Source organism: Ciconia boyciana, chromosome 7 (assembly GCF_034638445.1).
Source record: "Ciconia boyciana chromosome 7, ASM3463844v1, whole genome shotgun sequence".
In the NCBI taxonomy this organism is placed as follows: domain Eukaryota; kingdom Metazoa; phylum Chordata; class Aves; order Ciconiiformes; family Ciconiidae; genus Ciconia; species Ciconia boyciana.
The window spans coordinates 67,168,493-67,193,037 of NC_132940.1; the positions used below are offsets into that span (position 1 = coordinate 67,168,493).

The 24,545-nt window shown below is 52.3% G+C and overlaps 1 protein-coding gene across 15 annotated transcripts in view; it reads right to left on the bottom strand.

Moving 5' to 3' along the window:
- MBNL1 (muscleblind like splicing regulator 1) overlaps positions 1-16,362 on the bottom strand; it is a 111,429-nt gene extending 95,067 nt beyond the window's left edge. For 5 of the 15 annotated variants that reach the window (XM_072868599.1, XM_072868598.1, XM_072868596.1 and 2 more), the window contains exon 1: positions 7,541-7,696. Coding sequence is in view for 1 of the 15 variants with exons in the window: in XM_072868604.1 (XP_072724705.1) it covers positions 7,541-7,549 (9 nt within the window). In the remaining 14 variants the exon portion in view is untranslated. Of the gene's footprint in view, positions 1-7,540; positions 7,700-7,872; positions 8,063-16,227 lie in introns of those variants that run through there. The other 10 variants (XM_072868603.1, XM_072868600.1, XM_072868594.1 and 7 more) reach the window with 7 other exon arrangements.
- Between the last annotated feature and the right edge of the window lie 8,183 nt (positions 16,363-24,545).

Here is a 24,545-nt window from a genome sequence, read left to right on the forward strand (position 1 = left end):
AGGAGCGCCGAGGGCCTTGCAGAACCCAGCTGACGAGCTCCGATCGCTCTCCCTTTTTTAGAAGGAAAAATTCCCGTTAACTTCTCTGGAAGCAGGATTGGGCCCAGAGCCCAAGCATGCTCTGGGTTCCCAAGTCCTTACTCACCGCTCACAGTCGGACTCCCTTGCGCGGGAGCCAGCAGGAATGTGCGGAGCGCTCCAGCCGCTCCAACGGCTGCGGGAGCCCGGGCTCCGGCACCGTGCTGCCCTCCACTCCTCCGGCCTGCACCGCTGGCATCGTCACCCGAGCTCAGCCAGAGGAACCGTTCTGCGCTTCGTACTTGCTGCATTAAATACCGTACGTGTACCTTATAAATGCTGTCTCTCTCTATCTGTATAGAGGGTGAATGCAGATGCCGTCAACAGAGCTTCCCATGCAGGCTCTTCAGGCAAACTTGAACTTACAGCCACCCAAGTCAGGACGCGTTATTTGTAATGCTTTAGACATTTTATTTTTCTCACCAAAAAATACCTGCTCCAAGTTCAAGCCCAAGGCATATTTTGCCTTGCCAGATGATCTGCAACCGCCTCATGACTTATTACATTGTTATCATCACTAAGCTTAGCAAACAGGGCTGCTAAGTCTATTAATCTTCTGAAACACGAACTCTGAAACCGTAGAAACAAAACATCTCACTACAAGATATATAAAATGTGGTATAGTGAGATAAGGGGAAAATTCAGTGCGCACTCTGTTAATTTCTTCCTGTGCCACTGCAAGCAAGACTGACACACTTTTGTAAGAACCAACTCCGAACATAATGTTAATGACAAGTACGTAAAGGAAAAAAATTCCTCTTACAACAGCAGTCTCCCTCTGCAGCAGACAGCAAGGTATGCTTCCACTAGGAAAACCTGGACTACATGTAGAAATTTAAACTGCCACCTGTAAATTCAAACAAAGAACTGGTAAAATGAGGCAAATAAAGCTGGGCTAGCAATGGAGGGCTATGTGAAAGCTCACTTCTCAAAATGTCAAATGACTAGACATATTTTAACCTGTCTAGTACTTAGTTCTTTTTATTGTGCTGAAATTCACTCCGATTCAGCCACTGATATACAGCTTGCATATTTACGTCCCAAAATATTTTTCTGTGAAAAGAAGTATTTGGCATATTTGCCAAAAGCATAAGGTCGTAAGAGCGCTTGCACGCTTTCTGAGAGTGCTCAAATAAGGGCTGGAAGTTGTTTCTCTCCGAGACTTCTTGCCAGCAGCGAGTGGCAGCTGCGGGAGGTAGCGGGGCTGGGGAAGGACACACGGACCCGGGGGGCCGAGCCAGCAGGCGGGCTGCGCGCAGTGGGGGACAGCACGGCCGTGCCCCCGCGCTGGGTTAACGCTGATTATACACTTGGCTCGTGGGAATGACAAGCTGGCGACACAAAACTCACAGCCAATTTTGGTTTACTCAGTCCTGGCTTCCTCTGTTTTCCTGGGCAATCTGGAGATTCAGACGAAAACGAACTCTGAGCGCACCATTTAGCATCCTAGTGACAGAATATACTTTTACCTTATAAACTGCTGCTGCTCTTTCTAATTAACACCAAATAGCAATCATCCCATTGAAAATTCAAGCTGCATTTAAGTGAGAAATTAAGTTAGAGTTTAGCGAGGACAGACAATGTCTATTTCAAACTTTGACTTTTTTTCTTTATAGTACATTAAAAGAGAGTTTTCCCAGCTACCTAACATAAAGATATTTTGGATAAAAATATTATTTTATAACAATGCATCATATGCACATAATTTGAAACACAGACTATTTCACAGGGTAGCAGCTGACAGCAAGCAGACATTTAAAGCAATAGTTGATCCCAGAGGAAAAGCAATTCTCCCGATACATAGCTGGATTTCATCCTGAGGTCAGCACACCTCAAACCCTCACACAGGCATCAAACCGCCCGACGGGCACAGACAGCCTCGTGTGCGTCGACCCACACCAGCTCAGCACTGCTGCTGTCGCTCGCCTGTTGCGTCCGCTGAAGCTATGCAAGAAATTTCAGATGAGCCTCAGAGCAGGAAAATTTACTGCTGGTTCTGAATGCACATAACAGCGTAAAACAACATTTGTCGCCGGCTTTATTCTCCAAACGAAGCAATGACCAAGACGTTCACCCTGCACAAACTGCTGAAGGGAGAATGGGAAGGGGTGACACCGACTGCTCGCCTTAACATCCTTACCAGGAACCACGCTCCATTATAAAATGCCATATGCAAAACCTTCACCTCTCAACTTTTTATATTAAATGTGTACTTTTTTAACTTGGGATGTACTAAAGTTTCCTCACAACTGTGATACAGTTTTAATGGTCCCTTCTCTTTCCTTGTTAATTGCTCTGAACTCTCATTGACACTAATGGGAATTACAATTGCACGTATTCATGGCAGAACAGACTCCAAATGTCACCGAGGACAGCAATGAAAAACCATTCACGTTTACCCTTTCAGTAAATAATTATGGGGTAGTAGGAAGGAAATGTTGTTTACTTTGCTGCATTATTTGGGAAATTAAGTTTACAATATATAACTGTTAAGAAAATAAAAAGATAATAATCATAGGCAACTGCTCTAATCCCTAAGGAACACCAGTAGTGGAGACCACCACATACGCAGGCAAAGGAAAGCCCTGGAACCTCTGCCTGCCCCGGGTCCTCCTGCCGCCCCTCTGCCCTGCGCGGGGCTGAAAATAGCAGGGCAGATTTGAACATCCGAGTCCCTAGGGAAGTGCTCAAACCCAGCCAGATTCCACACCTCGCAGCCGTTAGGGGTATAACGCACATTAACCGAGATCCTGGATCGACACATCCGAGCTCTGCTCGCCCTCTGGCAGATCTCCGAGCCCTCTGGCAGCACCTGCACGTTTGTGTGCAGAATTATTCTGCCATCGCTTACAAACGAACGACCGGACAAAAGCAGATCATTTCAGGCAACACCTGATCGCTGACATTAGTGTCCTTCCTTGCTCATACTGGAAAACCATCATAAAAATATACAAAATACAACCACAGTAAAATTCCTTCTGGACAGGAGCAGTTGCGGGGATTTTTTGGTAAATATTCATAGTTACAGAAGTCATCCTCAGCATGGACAAAAAAAATCACAAAAATATGACAACAAAAGGGAACAGAACATTTTTGCAGTTTTATCTTAATGAGCTGGTCTTTGTTAACAGCGAAATCACCTCTTCATAGCATTTGCATTTAACATGTGCATAAGGCAAAGGAAAACACATATTAAGCCTTGGAAGGTAATGAATAGCTACTGCGAGGCATCTTTTATAATCCAACACGTGCGACTTCCTCGGTGTCAGCGCTGTTAGAAAAATGATGGTTGCAGTTTATACATGTGGTTCCTAAGTAGCAATCATCCTCTATTCCAGACATCAAGAGGTGCTAAGGCTCATCCTGCTAATTACAGACATTCCTGTGTCCTTACCACCTCTGCATTAAATCTGAAGCAGCAGAATAAAACAAGTACTTCAAGGAAATAAAAACAGAGAGGAAAGCGTATGTTTTAATCTGAACTGACCACGAGATCTTCATCTACACCACATGTCTAAGAACCTTTACTGTGGCCACATCGCCCATCCTGCACGATACGGTAAAAGCCACGCAGCTTTAATGGTCTGTCTCCTCTGGACAACCAAAATAATGGCCCTGTGGAGCAGCACCCTTCTGACCGTTCAGTGTTTGTTGCAGCTGTTCGGTGTGATGCATCACTGTCTCCTGTACTTCAAATTTATTTTCCAGGTTTCCAGTATACCTGGGCTCTAAGTTCAGGAAAGTCAGACTTGCACCTGATGCAGGGACGCAAAGTGATGCAGCTCGGATGTTGTGCAAAGGCCACAGAACAGTACATTCACCAGTCCTCTCTCAAAATCCCTTGGAGGATTTTGCAGGACTGCAGTGAATTACATTATGGATTCTTTCCAATCGTATCTTCCCTGCTTATGAAATTTTGGAAAGCAGCATTGTCAGTGCTCCTGAGACATGCAAACTGGACAAGCACCAGAAATCTCCATGCAAAACAGGTTTTAAAAGAAAGCAACAGCAGCACCTGCTACTTTCAAATGCTTGTCAGTGTGTGGTATTCGTCATGGAGGGGTCTAAAAATGTTAGCTTATTCAATCCTTGGCCTCGCTATAGGAAGCAGAATAAAGATAAACTCGGTAATTACTACCAAGTAATACTAGTAAATGATGAACAGCATCTGAGACTTAGCGAAGCAACAGAGTACTAGAATTCAAGAGGTGGAGTAGAGTACTGGAATTCAAGAGGTGGAATAAAGCAAAACAAAATAAACCTTTCTCCAAAACTGAAAATGAATGTCTACATTTAACGCTCAAAGCAGCTTGGTTCACACTTACTTATTTCCGATTATACTGTTGAACTTCCCACAGCAGAACGAACTAAGAGCATTTCCAGTCTAAAGAAAAATCAGCAAGACCCCCTGAAATTTTCACGTGCCCCCCAGGCATGCCACCGCCGGCAGCAGCAGAGGGCCGTGTGCCCGTCGCTGCCCGCGGCCCAGCGCCGAGCCCTCCCCGCAGCCCCGGCCTTTCCGAGGCGCCTGTGCTGCGGCTGCTGCGATGGCGAGGTACTCCAGCAACCTGCACAGCACCCTGCTAAACCCCCACTCAAGTATCTTGCCTAGGATTATGCTTTCGTGATCTCCTAAGTCGCACCAGGATGAACTGGGCTGAACGCCCTCACGACGTGTACACCGACCGCAGCGAGCCAGCGAAAGAACAGCTTCTCGGCCCTGACTGCCTACAGACACACATTTGAGTAAAGACTATTCGGAATTATGGTTACGATTACTTCCACAATTAGATAATACTATACCAGAGAAATTTTAAATTAAAATTCTCTGCTTCCGCTAATTAAACTGTTTTGCCGATACTCCTTAAGACAGATACTACCCATTGCCTTGTTCTACTAGATCGAAAACTCTAACGTCTTCTGCCACAAGGGTGAAGAACGCGGGCCAGCCACCTGCCCAGGAGGGTCCGAGCTGTAGGCAGTCGCTGCATACAGCTGAACCGGCGATCCCCCATGTTTGCAACGCAGCTTTCAGCCCAGAAGAACACGAAGCTCGTGCCGATCCCACACGTGGCACAGCTGTGCTTCACAACACTCCTGAGACAGCGAGCATAAAGGAGGATTTTGTGGGTAAATGAAAAGAAATCACAAAGCCAGGCTGTTCCCACCGCAGGGAATGCCGGCGCTGCGCAGTGGACGTATGGAAACCATACCCTCCGCTGCAGCTGAGGGAGGTTTTCACGGGACAGCTCTGACACTGCTTCCTGACTCAAGTGAATTACAAATTGCTCACATAACGCCCCAATTTTGCCCATTGATTCAACTGCCTCATAGTACAACTAAGCATCCTTGGACTCAGACCCTTGCCTGCCATTCAAAATAAATTTAATCCAATGACGGCTTTACGGAAACGGGACAATAAATATGCCCTGTCGCCTTCTCTCTCACATATTAGATGAAGAAATCTGTTGCCTGCGTATCTTTCCTCAGTAGCTTGAGTAAATAACAACCGCACAAGCCTGTGCTTTTAGGTGTCACGCAAGCTAGGCAGGCTGCACGATTACCGTTAATTCATACATACAACATACAGGGTAATCAGTTTTCAAAATTTTCTCAAGTCTGGACACTAACTGGTTATAAAACTTCGAATGTTCGGTCATCGCCATCGCTTTTCCATTTAAACATCTTTTGTTTCAACTAAGCCTAAAGAAGTTTTGTAGCTCGGAAGCCCAGCCTTTAAATCCAGGGAAGCCCAATTCCATTTTACAATGTTCTGACCGAGCTGAGGAAAGCAGAGTGACATAGGCCTCAAAATTTAAATTGCACAAGCACACACAGCAACGGCAGAGCTCGGCTCAGCGTACCCCCAGCATCCCCATCCCCGTCCCCTCCAGACGGACCGTCGGGGTGCTCCACTCTGCAGAAAACCTCGCGGGCAGCGCTGCCAGCTCAGCCCGCACCGCCCTGCGAGCGGAGGGACTCCGACACCTTGGGCTTCTGCACCGGTACGTCCCAACCTTCCCCGTACAGCAGTCTGTCACCCACTTCAGTGAAACCAGGGATGCCGAGCCTTTCATTTCTTTCTCTTTTATCTACTTTAAACTGTCGTAATATTGCTATACGTCAGCAGCTCTGGCAAGGGTCAGCACCGAACAAAAGCAGACGGAGCCCACGCACGGCAGCGGCTCCTGCGATCCATCACTGCTTCCAAGTGCCCGGCCTCAGGCTCTCACCCTCAAACTTCCCCTGCAGTAATAAGTACCACCGGTTAATTATTAATTATGCAAATGATTTCCTTGTTGTCACTTTGGAACGTGCTGTCATTTCATTAGAGCCTTTTTTCCGTAGTGCTAAAGAAAATACAGTCCAGCTATTTATTCAAGGTTTTTATTCATTATTTACATACCGCTCCCCTGCCCATGACCTCCCGCTGTTAAACCTGCTCAGTGCAGGTTCACTCTCTCTGCTTCTCACCTGTGCCCTTCTGCTACTGCCGTATGTTTTGCAGCACGTATTCCCCCCCTCCAAAAATCACCGACAGAAATAATTTCTTTCTCAAAGGAAGAATCATGTATTTATCTAAAATAGCCATTTTATACAGACGACATCCCTGCATTTTTCTCTTCCGCTATACTAACATCTTAACCAACCGATCCGCTTGCAGTAACTAGACTAAAGCAAAGTTCCGAATTCAAGGACTTTCTCTAAAAAGAAAAAAAAAAGCAGCTCTACTTCCCCCAGTTACCCAGGAACTCCCGAGGGGCCGGGCAGCACAGCGAGCGCGCACCAGGGCGGGATTCCGCTCAGCGCCGCGGCGGGCACGCCCCGGAGCGCGGAGTGACCCCCGCCTTCACGGACCAACCCAAGGAACCGCGCTCGCTTCCAGCACCCGCCGCCCGGGCCAGGGCGGGCAGCCCCGCCGCAGCCGCGGCCATCGCGCCCGCCCCGCGCCGCCTCGGCCCCCGGACGCCGCCGGCCCGGCCCGGCCCGGCCCTTCCCGCCCAGCTCCGCCGCCGCCGCCGCTGCCGCCCCCGGGGCTTTCCCTCCGCCGCTCGCCCCCGCACCTGCCCCGCACGGCAGCGGGGCCGCGGCCGGGAAGCGCTCCCGGCACCCGCGGCGGGTCAGGCGCGGCGAGCTGCCGCAGCCGGGGCCGTAACGCCGCCGGCTCCGCCGGCGCCGGGAAGGGGCGGCCGGGCAGGCGGGGGGCCGCGCCCCGGGGCGCCGCCCCCGCCCCCCCCGGCGGAGGACGGCGGCTGCCCCCCCGGCCCGGCCCGGCCCGCGCCCCCGGCGAGCGGAGCGGAGCGGAGAGCCGCCCCTTCCCCCGCGTCGCCGCCCCTGGCAGGGCCGCCGCCCGCGGGGCCCGCCGCAGCCGCCGCGCCGGGGGAGGCCGCCGGGCCGGGCCGGGCCGGGCCGGGGGTAGCGGCGCCGCCGGGCACCCGCAGCCGCCCCCGCCGGCACTCACCTCTGGCATGCTCGCGGGGCGGGCGGGCGGCGGCCCTGCCCGGGCACGGCGGTGGCGGCCGCGGCGGCCCGGCCCAGTCAGGGGCGCATGCTGACAGCGCCGCCGGCGCGGCGGGCGGGAGGCGGCGGCGGCGGCAGCGGCCCGGGCTCCCCGCGCCGGCCCCGGCCCCGGCTTCCGCCGCCGCCCCCGCCCCGCCCGGAAGCGCACCCCGGCCGCGGCCCCGCGGCAGCCCCGGGCCCTGTCACGGCCCCGCGGGGAGACCCGGCCCCGGCCCAGGCCCCGCGGGGAGCGCGGGCCCAAGCCCCGGCCCGGCCCGGCCCGGCCGCGCTCACCTAAGCCAGGCGCAGCCGGCGGGATCCGGGCGACGCGGAGCGGAGGGCAAGGTGAAGAGCGGGGGCGTCGCGGGCTGCCCTCCCCCGGGGACTCGCCTCCTTCATCCTCCCCGCGGCGGAGCGGCCCGGCGCCTCATGAGTCACGGTGCCCGAGCCCCAGCACACGTGCCCGGCCCCGCCGCCGCCTCCGGTTTCGGAGGAAAGGGAAAAAAAAAAAAAAAAAAAAAAAAGCCAAGCGGGGGGAGGGAAGCGAGCGGAAAATGTCTCCGGCAAAACAGCCCCGCCGGCACCGCCGCCCGGCCTGGGCGCGGGCCCGCGCCCGCCCGGCCTCGGCCGGCATGATCCGTTGAAGGCTGTTTTTTCCAGGCCCCCCCAAATGCCTTTCCTCTAACGAGGCACGAGTACCCGTCTTCTTCCCAGAGCAGGCAAAAGGGCCGCGCTGTCGTCCCCTTCCCCGCTCCCTGGCAAATAAAGCGCGTTGCAGGGCGGTGGGTTTTGCCCGCTCGGTCCCAGCGAGGCCCGCCCGAAGGCTGGCGGCGCAGCCGGGGTCCCCGGGGAGCTGTGCCGTCTGGCGCGGCGCTCCCGCAGGCCCTGGGCAGGGGGGTCCCCGCTGCCCCGGGGCACCCGGCACGCACCCCAGCCAGGGTAGGTGGCCGGCACCCACCGCGACAGCCGGGCCCTGCTCTGAGCCTCCCCGGGCTCCGAAGCCACCCTGTCCCTTCGAGACCGGCAGGCCCGTCACCGAGGTGACGGGTCCGCGCTGCTGAGTGTCGCACGGGCAGGTGTCGGTCCCGCCACGCCGGTGACGCCGACGGGAGCAGCGCAGAAAAAGGAGCTACGATAGTATAGATCAGTCGGACGCAATGTCAACGTGTCCCTTGCAGGACGCTCCCGTCTAGGGCCGCGTGCGAGGGAACCTCAACAAAACAATGTGGCACTAACCTAAGGGACGGAGAAAGAGAAGGACAGGCGCCTAAATACGCAGAGAGGCAGGCGGGGGGGGCTGGGGGACACGCGGGGTCCCGTCCCACCGGTGTCAGCCCGCCGGGACGCGGGAAGCGGGATGGGAGCTCCAGGGACGGTGGTGGGGACGAAACGATGGAAAGAACTGGAAGCAGCCTGCCAGCGCCAGGAGTGGAGGAAGCACAGCAATGATCTTCCAAGATTTAAGGACGCTATAAAGAGCAGGGAACAATCTTGTCTCTGTATTTATGGTGGTGAGGACAAGAAGATGGGCTTAAACTGCAGGGAGAGAGATTCAGGCTGGACTTAGAGGAAAAAAAAGGACTGACAAGGGTACTAAATCAAGGTTAGACACTCATCTCGAGGAGTAATTTAGGTACACTCCATCCTGCCTGGGGCGAGGGAATGGATGAAGCGACCTTTTGTGGTCCCTCTTCTAGCTCTTTCTTCCTCTGACCCTGCCGAGGTTTACTCTTTTTGATCTACACTTCTCTTTTAAAGTGTACACTCTGTTCCATCCCCGAGGCTCACAATATACCTCTTACATTGTTAATTCTTTTTTTTTTTTTCCTTCCATAAAAGATTCCCATGCCTTTGAAAACTATGTTTTTCAGTTATCTGTATTTTACTATTTTAATAAAACCAGTGGCAGGATTCTCTGACTTTGTCTTTTGATATCAAGGCAGCAGTCGTGCCTTAGCCAAACTGACACCCAAACCCTACAAATATTTGCAATGATTCCGGGAGATGTTTCGCTTAGCATTTTTTCTCAAAGTATTATATCATATGCAGCAACTGTTTATTGATAAGGCTGAGTACATTTCAATGCATATGCCCATGCGTTTTCAAAAAAACTCAATTATTCTCTTTTCCCTTAAACTTTCAATTTCAGTTTCTGTTTTCTTCCACAGGGAAGACTTCAGAGAACCGTTACCTTATGGCGAGCGCTCCAACAGTTTCTGTTCCTCCCCGGTCCCTGTTACTAAATGTAACGGTAGGCCAGTTAGTCAAGCCAAGGAAATCCCTGCTTCCCCCTCGGCGCAGGCTCTGCCCAAGCAGCTCCCGCGGGTGCCGATGCCCGGCCCCAGCCTGCAGGTACCTCGCGGCGGGTTGCCGGATGACCAGCGCGGCTGCCCACGGGCGCCGGCTGCCAGCGCTGCGCTCCCGCCTCTCCGCAGGAATGACGGTTACCACAGGGAGCTTCCACAGAGGCTTTAACCGCTCTTAGGTTTGGAAAGCATTATCAAATGGACGTGTCAAACGCTCGCAGCTCCACCTCCATAGAGCTCGCTCCTCACTTTGGTTGGGAAAATGAAGAGCCATCAAATAAATGAGTGTTCACGGAGAGAAAGAGCGTGAATCCTATAAACGACTTCTGCTGCCAGCATAATCTACACCGTGCGAAAAAGACATCATAATGGCTATAAGGAGGCAATTTTTTCTGAAGTCCCGTAGTTGTTAAGCATCGGCCCTGCACCGGCAGGGACTGCAGCACGGGGGCATGCACGGCGAGAGAAGGGGTTGAAGGGCAGCATGCTGCAAGGAGCTGGGTACCACGCACTTCAGAAATTAAAACACAAAAAGCTATGGAAGGCTTTTCCGTGGTTAAGTTTTCAAATTTGACGGTCTGATCTCCCTTCTAGCTCCCTAACAGCTCAGGCCAGCGCCCCCGCCCAGCACGAGCGCTTCCCCGAAGGGGCTGATTGAACGCTGCGGTGCACGTGCTGCTTGGGATGTCCCGTGCCCCACGTCCCTCTTCCTGCGCACCTCCTTTTGTGCGGAAACACCAGATACTCCGAACGCCTCTGTCCTTTACACCCTACGCTCCTTGGTGACTTTATTCTGAATTCTGATCCCTCTGTTCTTTACTATTTTCACTGTTACTACCGCACCGGGTTCTCTCGACTGGAAGCACACGGCCACAGCAGCGCTTGGGGCTGGATGCTGTGACAAGCAGCGGTCGTGCAGTGGTGCCCTGTTGCCAGAAAATGAACGCACGGCCTCCCTCCCCCCGGCAGGCTCCCATTTTCAGACGTGGTTTAATTTCAGCCTGTCTCTGTTTCCGGAGGCTGGGACTCCCACGCCATGTATTTTTTTAAACTGTGAGGCTGGTGTTCAGCCCAGTCAACGTGAACAGCAGACTACAAGGAAAGGACAAGGCACATCGACATCAGGGAAGACAAGGAAAAAGACAAAGGCTTTATCTCCAGTATCAGGAGTGTAACTTGCTGGTGTTAAACATCTCTGTCAACACAGACACCTTGTTCCAACTTTATTTTTTCTACCAAACACACTGGCGGTTGTAGTTCCACTAGAGCTTTGTCTTTCCACCTTCTCCCTCTTGTGCTTGTCTTCCCCCCCCCCAGTCTTGTAATTTGTGTTTGTAATTCTGAGCATCACTTGTTACCCATACTCAGCTGTTCCAGAATACGTTTATTTTTACCTTACAAATGAAAAAAATCGGTACTAAAGTGGCATCTCCACTCCAACTGAACGCTACTTTTATTCATTTATAGATACCGAGCTTCTGTTGACTTCTGAATTTCAAATGATCGCTCAGAATTACATCTGCCACATCCTCCAACCCGTAACGGAATAAGCCAAACCACTTTGCTGTTTGCTTTCAAATTTATTAAGCTTGGAGACTAGAATAAATCTGCCTTTAAATTTGCCTTTTTCCCTGATCCGTACTCAGGGCTGAACTAAGCAAAGAGTTATGTTTTGTGAAATGAGGTGAGAACGTGCTTTTCAGCTTTAATGAGTAACTCCTCACTTTACTTTGGGAGACAAATAATATTACCTGCTCAAGAGAGCTGAACTCCAGCTGTTTCCTTCTTAAGGCTTTTTGTTCTATTATACCGCCCGGCATTAATATAATTAACTTTTCTTTCTGCGTGCTCTAATCACACCCTGCAGCAGACCGCGCAGCACTTCTGAACCGTAGCGAGAAGTGGGATGCCTTGCACGTCCCTCCTCGGAGCTGCCTGCGGTGCTGAGTGCCCGAGGAAGCGAAGGCACGTCGCTGACCGGGAGAGCTTTCTGGTATTTTCTAACTTCTTTGGCTTTTTTATAGAAACTGGAGACTGAAAGGACGTAAAGAAACATTCTTTTTTCTTTCAGGAAAATACGCCATGAATTTACACTTGTGTTTCAAAGAAGTTTAATCCAGATCGGTAAAAAATTCATGACGATTGGTATCCCATTGTATTTTTATATTTGCCTGATATGCATGACTTTGCCTGTCATTATATAAAGCGGCAGCGGTACAGATGTACCACTCAGATAACATTAGCACTGGCTGCACACGCCTTGACAGTCCCTGGGAACGAATATTGTAATGGATCATTTGTTGCTCTTCCTGTTTCTGTTCTATCACAAAGAAATACGTGAGGCTGTTTCCTTTCTATATGCTTACATCAGTACGCTGGGCATTTTCAAAGCAGTTGTTCTGCTCACAAAGTTTTCTGTACAAACTCCTCGCTGCCCAGGCCTCTCTTAAATAACTCCAGTAGGCCAGTGTCTGCACAAATGACCTTTTCTGTAGACAGAGCTAGCTTTAAAACATAACTGGTGTCTAAACTGTGCCTCCTTGTCCTGCCTCGGCAGCGGCAGCAGAGCGGGTATGTGGACACGGAGATGCCCGCAGCTGGAATGGCAGCTCCCTAGCCAGCCCCCTCACCCCCCGTTTAAAGGGCCCAGCTCCACAGCCGTTATTTGGTTGCACTGGTAATTAGGTTTATTTAATTTCATTTCCCGTCAAGTCCCTTTCCACGTGACAGCACACAGCGGCCCGCCTGCTGGGTTTGGTCCTTGCTGCCTGCGACAGCAGCAGCCCTCCAGCCTCCCCTGCCAGCCCTGCCGGAGCTGCCACCGCCGGGCGTTTCTTCTGGGGCTGGCTCCCGCCGGGAACCCTGCTCAAACACGTCCCTTCTTTGACAAGGTACAGGGCCAGCCTGCCTTACCGTCGGGTTTATGCCCTGTTCATCGGAGATGTCATTTCTCGCTCTATCCCATTAAGTGAATGTATTCTGTTTCACATAGGTTTATATAGGTTGCAGGGGGTTAGACCCTGGAGCACAGATGCCAGGCACCAGCTCTGCAGTAACAAGATGTCCAGGCAGGGCATGGCAAAGAGGAAACCGTAAGGAAATCTCCGACCCAGGGGTCTCCCAGCCTAGCATCTGATAATGATAATTACCGTCTAGGATCCCAAACAAGACAATGCACTAATTATCTTCCAGCAGAGAAAGATAAAGAAATATGTCATTGTACACTTAGCTTCATATGTCATTCAGACAAAAAGACATAAATTAGCAGACGAGGGAAAAAGAAACGCGTTGTGTACGGAGAAAGTATTTTGTGAGACATTTTATGTTTTAAAGTCACTATGTGTTATTACAACGGGAGCGTAAAAGAGGAACTCTCTTGGCTGAGCTAACGCAGCCCTCGCACAAGTGAAGCAAGAGTCTGACCTCCAAAAATTGTGCAACGGTTGCCTGCCCTTCCCTCCGAAAGCCGGCAAGGAAGGCTGCAGGGCCAACGACGATCCAGCCCAGGCTGGCAAAAGCCCTCCAAGCACAGCAGCGGGCCACCAACGTGTCCTGGGTGCCATGCGTGAGGGTGGCCGTCAGCATCCCCTTCACAGCTACGCCTCAAGCAGAATAAAAGCACTTCCCACTTCAGTTCCTATTTCAAAATTATCTGAAGGGAAAAGTTTAAAGCGAAAACTCTGAGCGACAGGTCATCCTGTAACAGGCATGGCATTAGGGACTTAAGGTGAACATACATTTAAATTTTCTCGTTGTCATTACAAATGTGATAAATACTCTGAAAGATGACTTAAGTGTGCAGAATTAAGAAACTCGTATAATGGAAGCCTCGCAGATCATTTCTAGCCCTCCCTCAGAGACGGGTTTCTTAAGACATGCAGTATGGGCAGGAGAAGGTAACCTGGGATGCACGAACCACGGCTACTTTAAGCGCCAACTCGGCAACCGTTTTTCAGTCATTGCTCCAGAAAAGCAGCCACCCTGGCAGCCTGCTGCCGCCCACGCAGCCTCAGGGTCCCTACAGACCTGGTGCCTACAGGCGGGCAGGCGAGCGTGGCTGGAGCTCACAGGCTGACGCCCACGCAGCCAGCGAGGACCAAAGCCTCCAGCTCGGCTTCACCAGCGCTTTACTGCAAACCCCTGCTCCTGCTTGAGTAAGACCGTAGGTCAGACAGGAATCTTTGCTAAAGAAGAACAAGAAAAAAAGTCAGCTAAGAACCTAATTTAATTCAGAACTAGCTGAAAAAGTCCCCGGGCTCCAGCCAGCTGCGTAGCTGGCCCTGGGCGAGAGCAGCCCGGTGAACCGTCAGCCCTCTCGGGTGCCCCGTGCCCGGCACACTCCCCGCCTGCGCTGCCCTGCGCCGGTGCCCGCAGCACCCCTGGGCGGGAACGGGCGCAGAAGGGTTTGTTCAGCTGCACAGGCACTTCGGTTGTGCATCCGAAAGCAAAGCTTCGCTCCTTAATACTTCCAGTCCCACAGCACTTAACGGGTAACTCCTTAAGAGCCCCGCAGTGCCCTTAGCAGCCTGCCCTCCCGATCCGCGCAGCGGCTACGGCCGCACCCGGCTGCTCTCCGCCGCAGACCACTGCGGAGCTCCCACGCGCGAGGGGCACAGGGCGCTGCCGCACCCCCGGCTCTCAAACCGCTACGGCAAAATCACAGTGCAAATCAACCTAGCTTGAAATATGTCTCGTGCCTTAATTTTATCATAACAAACAGCTGAAAGACAGCAGTCACAAAATAAACCTTGTACTCTAATTTTCCTTTTTTTCCCCTGACCTTTACTAAAAGGCGCACGAGTAACAAGTTACTTCAAAGTAACACAAGTTACTTCAAACGCAGACTAAACACGATTACGATCCCGGAGAAGCTATTCGCTTCCTTAGGCTGTTATTTGTTCCACACTCAAGTTCCCTGAAAAGGTCTGACATTAAATTTCGCTCTTGCCAATAAAGCCAGCAATCGTTACACCTCTTCTAACAGTGCAACTTCTGCAGTAACGAACTTCCGCTTCTGCTTCGCAGCGACATGGAGGCCATCGCTTCCGCACTACCGTGCTAAGGGATTTTTTTTCTGTTTCAATGATATTATCTGCACGTGCATTTTAGTACAGATAATGTGCAAATTTCAGACTTGGCCCCTCCACTGTATTGTCCTTTTATTTTAAAGCCTCCTGCAACTATCAAGTGACAATGTTTTTGTTAAAAGTAATACAGTATTTAAAATCTCTACTAGTCTACAAGCATATAAATGAGCAAAATCCACACTGTTAATTTCACAGCGAATAATTATGATATATGCTACGTCCTTTGCATTCTCTGGAAAGATGATTTCTTTATTGCTCTTCAGTTCGTGCTGGAGCCCAGCTGGCAGGGCCGGGGTCCACTTCAGCTCTGGGGAGCAGCGCGGACGCTCAGTCCGGGTGGGCCCTGCCCGCGATCCGACGTCGTATTTAATCACGGAAAACCGGTGGGACATGCGCCGGCAGCAGCGCGTTTCACGGCAGGAAGCCGAGGGTTCACTCTCAGGGATTAATGCCGTTTTAATTTCTTGTGGGCTGTATCGACAACCCCTGGGGAGCCAGAGCGGGGCTGGGGAGCGACGCTCCGGGGACGGGCACCCACCCGCCTCGCCCGGGGCTGGCGGGGACCCTCGCGCAGGGGGAGCAGCGCTCGGCCCCTATTGAGAAACACACCCGCGCTGCGGCACAGCTACGGCGGCGGTGCCTCGGCACAAGCATCCCGCTCCACCAACAGCGCCAAACACACTGTTAAACCAGCTCATGGGGCTCTTGAAAGCACGCGAAAGCCTTTCTCTCAACTTTTCCAGCGGAGCAAGCGCCACAGGAGACTGACTGACAAAACGACAGTAAAGCAGAAGACGAGGGGACGATGCACCCGCTGGTCCCGCAGCGGCCGGCTCCGGCGCTGGGTTGTCTCACGTATGCCTGGGAGCGGGTTGGTGCTCGCTCAGGGTCCCGGAGGAGCTCCGCACCGCGGGGGTCCCGCTGCGGCCCCGGCAAGCGCCAGGAAGGGTCTGCTTTGCAATCTGACCACTACTTTTAATACTCTTAAGAACTGCAGAGTTTTGTTACTTAAACTTTGCATAACAAAACCTTACGCTTAGCGCTCCTTTCTTTAACATATTATTTAAATCTTCCCTAACTTATCTCCAGATAGCAAGACCTGTATGCCAAAGCAGGCGCAATGAAATGCAGACATAATAAAACAATTTAGCTTTCTGAACGCTTACCGTAACTCACTAAACAACCGTACACCCTTCTGCTGCGACTTTGCATGGCCGGCAAGGCCCGCAAAGTGGGGTGAAAAGCGTGATTCTTACCTGGGGGGCCCGATGCGCGGGGTGCGTCGGCGCGTGCTGCAGCGCTCTGGCAGCGCAGCCACCGCCTCCTCCGGCGGCGCGCGGGGGCTAATTACAACATGCTTTTTTTGCAACAGCGGGACGGTGGCCTAGCGAGAGGGGAAATGGTGAAAGGCCAGAATTACGCTTTCCAAACCCTATAGGTCTAAGGATGTGAAATAAGCTATTCGCGGTAGCATACAGCAGTAACCATGGCGACGGGCTGTAGTTTGCATATATATTTTCTTAAAGCAGCAAAAATTACTTTCAGCTAATAAAAAAAGAGACGCAAGGGGAAGTGCTTTTGCCTTGCAGCCACATCTCGAGTTGCAGCGTGGCTCGCTGCCGGGGAAGCTCGCGTCTCGGGCACAAATGCGCATTTTGAAATGCACCGGTTGAAGACGTCTCTGCTGCGACCTGTTAATCTGCCCGTGGGCATCTGGCGGGGGGACGGGCTCAGGCTGCCTGACCAGGCCATCGCCCGCAGTCCCTGGAAATGGGGCGATGGTTGGGGTGGTGCCCCCGGGGCTCCCTTCCTGCTGCGAGCTGCAGATAACGGCTGCCCGGCCGGCGCTGCCGCCGGCACGCTGCCGGCAGCGCCCGCAGCACGGCCGGTCTCACCGACCAGAGACATTTAGACCCATTTGTGTTATTTCTGCTGCGGCTGCCATCATCTCCAGGCTTCCTGCATGAGCAACAGCCCTTCCGCCCAAAGCCCTGCAGACCGAGAGCTTGCCGCGCACTGCAGAACTTGCTAGAAACGGCCCTTGCTCAACCCAGGGAGGGAAACGCTATCCCCCGGCTCCACCAGCCACCGCCAGCCTTTGTGAAACCGCAGAGCAGCTCCCAGCCCGGGGCAGCGCCTCGGCAGGAGCCGGCTGCCCGTGGTGGGTATCGCGCAGGGCAGGAGCGGTGTGTGGGCGGCAGCTGGGGAGCAGCAGCGCGGGCATGGCTGCAGCGGAAACGCCGTCTGGCTTCCTTTCTGCTTGTGTAAGCCGCTTTCCGCGCACGGTGCAAGAGGGCTGCCTACTTACGGGGTACGGCGCATGAGACCTCAGCTGGCAAAGCGGCCTGTTTCTCGGGAGCTGCGTCCCTTAACTGCCCGTGCTTCCAGGGTGTGCTGGAGGTGGAACCTGCAGGTAAAAGCAGCCCAGAAACCACTGCAAAGGGATGCTGCAGTCAACGCTGGCAGGAATTTTGGACAGGGTTTCTTGTTATTTCTTTCCACTCCTCTACCAGTGTCTCCCTCTACTACTGGCGTGCTGTCAGAAGGCTGGTGTCAAGGCACAAAGGTTCACCGTCTCATCCTACAGGATGCTGCATGAGTTAACAGAGTAGTTTCCCAAAAAGTGCTCAGCCCATTCCATACCCCTCCCAGCACCGTGGCACGTACCAGCTACCCCAGAGCTGGCGTGCTGGCAGAGCGGGCACAGCCCCGCTGCCAGGGACCGGGAGGACGTCTCTTCACCTGCACGGTTTCGTCGCTGCAAGAGCTGCCGTTTCACGAAATGCAGTTTCTCCAGACCTGGTCATTTATATCGGCGTCACCGAAGCCCGAGGTGGGGTGGGAAGGCGAAAGCTGGCAGGGACAGGCAGGACCGGTGCTGGGCCGTGGCCCTTCCCAGCAGCAGCAGGGCAGGGGTACAGCCCCGCACGCCGGGGAAAGGAGAAGTCGCACGAGCACCAGGGCTGCCTTTTGTAACTGCTGTCAAACTTCCGCACCGCGGGCTGGCTGGGGGGAAGGCTTCTTGCCGGGGGAGAGGTAGGGGAGCACTGACCCTCGTGCTGGTCCTCGGCAGCAGCCCCCAAGGTCCCCCTTGTCTGAAGGTTTTAAGCTCTTGCTGCTAGCTTGACTCTTTCACAGAACCGAGCGTTGCGGACAGCATCTCTCAAGGATCCGTTGCTGGGAAATAACAGAAACAGGTAGAGTGCTTAGCACAATCCATTTACTGTACTAGGCTTACATTGGTTTTGCAGGTGGAGGGGCTTAACTACTAATTCCTACAGGATGAAGCACCAAAAGCTGTTTTTTAGGGAGCAGGATGCTCCGAGTTTAATACATTGGCACGTTATATAACACCACATTTCACCTTTAGACCTGGAAATTAGGACATGATTTCCAAACCAGGCTTTTCCCATGTTAAAGCCCAAACAACAACTACTAATGAAATACACCTTCGCAAGGACAACCCTAGGAAATGTTTTTTAAGGACTTAGAGGCGTTTTGCGGGGCAGCTGCGGTTCAATGGTGTGATTCAGGAGCGACGTCCTCCCATGCCCTCACAGGGCGAGGTTTCTTAATTCACGCACCTAGGCAGCACGCTTCGCCGGGACGGGACGCGGCGGGTGCTGTGCAGAGCTCCCGCTCTCCCTGCCCGCAGGCGAGGCCGCCCGTGCCCGGGGCGCACGCCGGCACCCTGCCAACGCAGGGACGTTTGCGGCCAACGCTAGAAGGCAGCGTGTGCAATCTCGGTACGTATATTTACCGGCAAAGTGCTGCTCACAAGATAAAAGTCTTGCAAATATTATTGCTAAGGAACTCTTCTTGAGCCACCAGATGCAGGTGAGCAGTCGAGAGAGTCGAAAATGGCCTGGTGCGCCTGAGTGGTTTTATGCAATTTCTCAGCAACATAAAGCTTTTTAATCAAAGAGCTATCCCTTTTAAAATCTTGTTTTTCTTATCTCTTCCAAAGTATCACCGTACCCCCAGTCTACCAGGACCATGTAGCATACGAGACTATTCCGTGTTACTACGTGCCCTGCGAGGCACAGGGTAAACTTTATTTTTGTCAGTTCCAAGGATAAAATCTTTCCCTTCTGGGGTTTGCATCGTTAGTTTAATCAGCTGATGTAAGAACGCAGTAAACAGAGCAGGAAAAACGTAGTTACCTTTTCCAGCAAAATGTGCTTCTCTCCTTTTGGTAACCAGCAATCTTTCCCAAACGGGGAGTTCAAACGTAAAGCAAGATCCAGAACTTTGCAAAGATCCAAATCTTTAGTCTTGATTTCAGTTGCTAATAAACAAAATAATACACATAAATTGCAGAATGTAAACGATAAGCCGATTTGATTTACTAAGATTTTGGAACACTCTTCTAATACCTATTCCTAGTGTAGAATTTGGTGCATTTTTGCAAGGACGTGGATACCACGCGTGAGGGAGCTCCACTTTTCCCATCCAGAAGCCTTTTTCCAGGCAAAGCACAGGCACGCTGGTCATTTGTCAGGGCTTTTCAGAGGTTCCGCAGCCTGGTCAGAGTAAAACCTCTGACGAGAGTGAAAGGCGCTCGGAAATTTCAGCCACACATACGGTTTTCCATGTGTGCCAGCTGCCCGTGCAGGAGTCCAGCATGCCCTGGAGGTCTCCGTCGGAACGGAGGTGACCCCGGAGAGGGGTCCTGTGCTGGCCTGAAAGTCACGGCTAAAATGACAAAGAGAGGTTTCTCATTTGTCGTACAGTTCTTGCACTGCTGGGCATAGCGTGTCAGCAAACGTCACCCCTCCTTGTCTCTTCAGGTAATTCACTTTAATGTGATATTAACACCTGGGCTTATAAAATGTTTAGAACAGGGCTTTCCCTGCAGTGTCAGAACCGCAGCTGGGGAAGTCTCCATGCTCCGATGAATGAGTAAAACTGTTCATTAATTACTGATTAAAGACAAACTTGTTGACACATTTTTGCTCAGACTGTCGTTTGCTTGTCTGTGTTTCTTCTGCACCGAGCTGAAGCGTTGTCAACACCAGACTGCTTAGGGAGATTTATGGTGGTCGGTCAGACGGCAACGCTTTCTGTCTAGCTTCTTCCTTTTTTATTATTATTACTCCTAAAGAGTTGTCCAAAGCCTGAGGTCTTTCTTAGGCCTTATTCCGCAGATGTTAAAATAACGAGTTCCTTTAGAAGGGCTTTCTTCTCTCTTGAGCCTAAATTACCTCCAGCGGGAGCTCAGCAGAAGGAGGACAGCCAGACACCAAGCGCAGCGTCACCGTCTGCCTTTTGCATCCCTGCTGGAACAATATCTTTGCTGCTTGGCAGCTCATCGACGCTTTCTGCATGTTCCCCGGCTGAAGTCATAGCCCTGCGTGTGACTTGTTGCTGTGGAGATGCCTGTATCGCAAACAGGGGAACATGATGCCAGAGAGCAAAACAGTATGCAAAAGCAGAAGAGCTGAGCAAAACGCTTTTTCCCCTGCAAATGTCATTAGCAGTTGCTAACCCTGTGGAGGAAGGATCTTCAGGGAGGACCGTGAATGCGTCCGTTCCCGGGGCCGTGCAGGGCCACGCGTGCCACCCCGAGGGCAGGTGTCTGCACCCTGGGCTCGTGCCATGTGGCAGCGGCAACGCCGCCGCTGTGGCACCGCGCCCGCCTCCTGCGCCCGCGCTCCAGGGGTTTGGGCTTTTGACTTGGGCTTTTGGTTTGAAAATGTAAATATGTCAAGACGTTCGATTAGTAATTCATGTGACAAAGCTCTGAAGGACCCCTCGCATGGCATGGCAGCCGCTTGAAAAGCCTCAGGAGAGGAGCACGTGGTGCTGCGGGAGCAGGGAGGTGGTGGGGGATAACCCTCCCCGGGCGAGCTTCGGCTCCTTCCCTCCCCCAGCAATCCTTCTGGGGCAGAACGCTTCACCCCGCGGGCCTGGGGAGCCACAAACCGGGACTGCCGCTACAGGGCTGAACGCGTATTATGGTTTGGGGGGCTTCTGGTTTATTGTAATAGATCATTCTCGTATTTTTAATTATTCTATTCGAGATGCCACTTCATAAAGAGAATCTGGGTGTTGGAAAGGTGGGCAAACATGACCTGAAGATGTACATTTTGACTACTGAGAGCCTGGGAGACCAGCAGGTCTCGGGTAGAGCCTGAAGAAAAGCCCCATTCAGGAAGAGCAGCTCTGCTGAGCCTCTCGGTGCTGGGCAGCGGGTGCAGGGAGCTGTGACCTGCTCTCCAGCCGCCCGGCGAGCCAGTCCCGACGCCATCGCCGCTGCTGCCTGTGCGGGCAGAGACTCAAGCAAGCGTCCAGTTCAACAGCTCTTGTGGAAACTGCTGGCAAAACCAGGGTCATGATTGCTCATGGTTTGTGAACAGCCCTACAGTACTTAGTTTTTTCAGTTAATAATATGATTTCATAAGTATGCAAATTATATCGGCTGCAGAATAGATGAAAGATTCATAAAGCAAACTGTTCTGCTGAAACAAAATATCCTCCATAATGCTGAAAGGCTCCAAGTTTATAATCGGGGTTTTCTTGTTGTTGGTTGGTGGTGTTTTTTTTAAACAAAGAATTTCTGTATTTTAGGGGGGAATAACTCTCATTAACACCTGTTTTGTGTCAAAGAGACATTTGAGCAAGAAGCAGAAATATAAGAAATATCACCTAGGTACTTCAGAGCATTCATGTTATGAAGGATGTAACTGGCCATCACTTGCATATATGGTGTTCCCCAGCTAGGACATCCCATATCCAACAGAAGAGGACCTGAAAGAGGACAGCGGAGCCAAGAAGTAACAAGAGCTAAAACTAAATCATTCTCCAGGGAAACTGTGTGAAAGTCAGCAGGGATTCAGCCAGTTCCTAAGAGTCCCAGGTAGCTCTGCACAAAAGTCCCACTAACACAGAAAAGAAGTCTGTGTAAACCCCATGGAAAATCGTTAGAAATGCCACCAGGGAAAAGCCACCTTTGCACGGCAGACCCACGCAGGCACACTGCAGCCTGATATTGCCCTACAGCCACTTTGTTCCTGTGGTCTCACAAAGTCGCACCAGCCGCTGCCGTCACAAACCTCATTTATAAACCTCCCAGCTTCAGTGGAAGCTCCGCAAATTCCTTGGCTAAAAGGAGCCAGGAGGCACACAGACCTTTATAGAATCTCAGAATCGTTTAGGTTGGAAAAGACCTTTAAGATCATCAAGTCCAACCATTAACCTGGCACTTGGCAGTCCACCAGTACACCACGTCCCTGAGCACCGCATCTACACGGCTTTTAAATACCCCCAGGGATGGGGACTCCACCACTGCCCTGGGCAGCCTCTTCCAGTGCTGGACAACCCTTTGGGTGAAGAAATTGTTCCTGATATCCAGTCTAAACTTCCCTTGGCGCAACTTGAGGCCATCTCCTCTCGTCCTATCACTTGTTACCTGGGAGAAGAGACCGACCCCACCTCTCTACACCCTCCTGTCAGGCAGCTGTAGAGAGCGATAAGGTCTCCCCTCAGCCTCCTTTTCTCCAGGCTGAACAACCCCAGGTCCCTCAGCCGCTCCCCATCAGCCTTGTGCTCCAGACCCTTCCCCAGCTCCGGTGCCCTTCTCTGGACACGCTCCAGCCCCTCCATGTCTCTCTTGTGGTGAGGGGCCCAACACTGAACACAGCATTCGAGGTGCGGCCTCACCAGTGCCGAGTGCAGGGGCACAAACACTGCCCTACCACTGCTGGCCACACTATTCCTGATACAAGCCAGGATGCCGTTGGCCTTCTTGGCCACCTGGGCACACTGCTGGCTCATATTCAGCTGGCTGTCAACCAACACCCCCAGGTCCTTTTCCACCGGGCACTTTCCAGCCGCTCTTCCCCACGCCTGCAGCGTTGCATGGGGTTGTGTGGCCCAAGTGCAGGACCTGGAACTTGGCCTTGTTAAACCCCATACAATTGGCCCCAGCCCATCGATCCAGCCTGTCCAGGTCCCTCTGCAGAGCCTTCCTGCCCTCCAGCAGATCAATGCTCCCGCACAACTTGGTGTCAGCTGCAAACTGACTGAGGGTGCACTCGATCCCCTCGTCCAGATCATTGATAAAGGTATTAAACAGAACTGGCCCCAAAACTGAGCCCTGGGGAACACCGCTGGTGACCGGCCGCCAACTGGAGTAAACTCCATTCCCCACCACTCTTTGGGCCCAGCCATCCAGCCAGTTCTTTACCCAGCAAAGCGTACACCCGTCCCAGCCATGAGCAGCCAGTTTCTCCAGGAGAATGCTGTGGGAAACCGTGTCAAAGGCTTTACTGAAGTCGAGGTAGACAACATCCCCATGCTATATATAACCCCCTAAAAGATTCTAAACCCCCCCTAAAAAGCACTCTCCTATGAGGGAATTTGTAAAACTGGCCAACATCTTCCCAAGCTGGCTTGCTCCTTGGTAAAGAAGCTGGACAGCCACTGTACTTCTGCTTCAGTGGCATATGTGGGGCTGAGCAGAAACAAAATATACCAACTTCTCTCTCTTTTTGTATTCTGGTATACAGCCCCACCAGCATACCTCTTACCAAGTGGCATTTCCATCACAGATATCGTCCATAGTTAAAAAAATTCAGGATTGCAGAGTACAAAAATGTTTATACACTATGTGATCCCGACCCCACAATACGAGCTGATTTGTGCTAGTGTCCTTTGAAAACAAACCTCATTCCAGTTTTGTACACGTTACTGTTTGTTAACGGCAGCAGGCTAATTTGCATTTTCATTTCTTCCGTTCTCATTTCACAGCACTAGCAGAGAAGGGCTATGACATGCCAAAACCATTTCAAAATTAGCGTTTCCATTGCCCTGGAGACCCCTTGCATTTTATGCCACCCGTGTCTGTGCTTTTGATGAGATGGTAAAGCCTTAATAAACCTTTTGCTGAAGGAAACAAACTTTGGAGTACGCCTAGGAACTGCAAAATGACCAAATTAGTATATATCTAGAAAAATGAAATAGGGTCATTATTAAAATACTTTGTTCTGTAAAAATGAGAATTCTAACATGGTTTTCATACAGCAATCACTAAAAATTAAGGAGACAGTTAAACGTTTCACTTCCAAAAGGCATGGGGCAGACCCGGATGTCGCTGGAAATCCGAACGACAACCTGCGTTGTGTGTTTCTCCAAATTTTAGTGACGACAGGACTCGAGGTTGCTCATCCCCACCCGGGAGTCTTTAAAGCCAGCCCCTTTGGGAAGTGCCAGTGTCAGGTTCAATTTCTGTTCTAGAATTTTTTTTACCAAGCTGGGAGCCCTTAACGAAGCCCAGCAAGGCCCTTTGGGTCGGCACGGGTGGCTGTGCCATCCCGGGGCCGGGCGGCTGCCCCGCTCGGTGGTCCTGCGGGACGGGCTCGGTGCCAGCCCGGAGCTGGTGCCCGCGGAGGCGGCTCCCGGGAGCCTCGGCCCCACGCCCAGGGGAGTCCCAGCGCTTCCCAGCTCCCGTTTCCCTACGGCCAAACCCAGCCCTGGCCCCTCGCACCCAAAACGAGGGGCAGCGCCGCTTACGGCACAGACAACCGCGGGGTCATCCGGAACTGTCAATGGATGTCCCAGCCTGCCGAGGCCA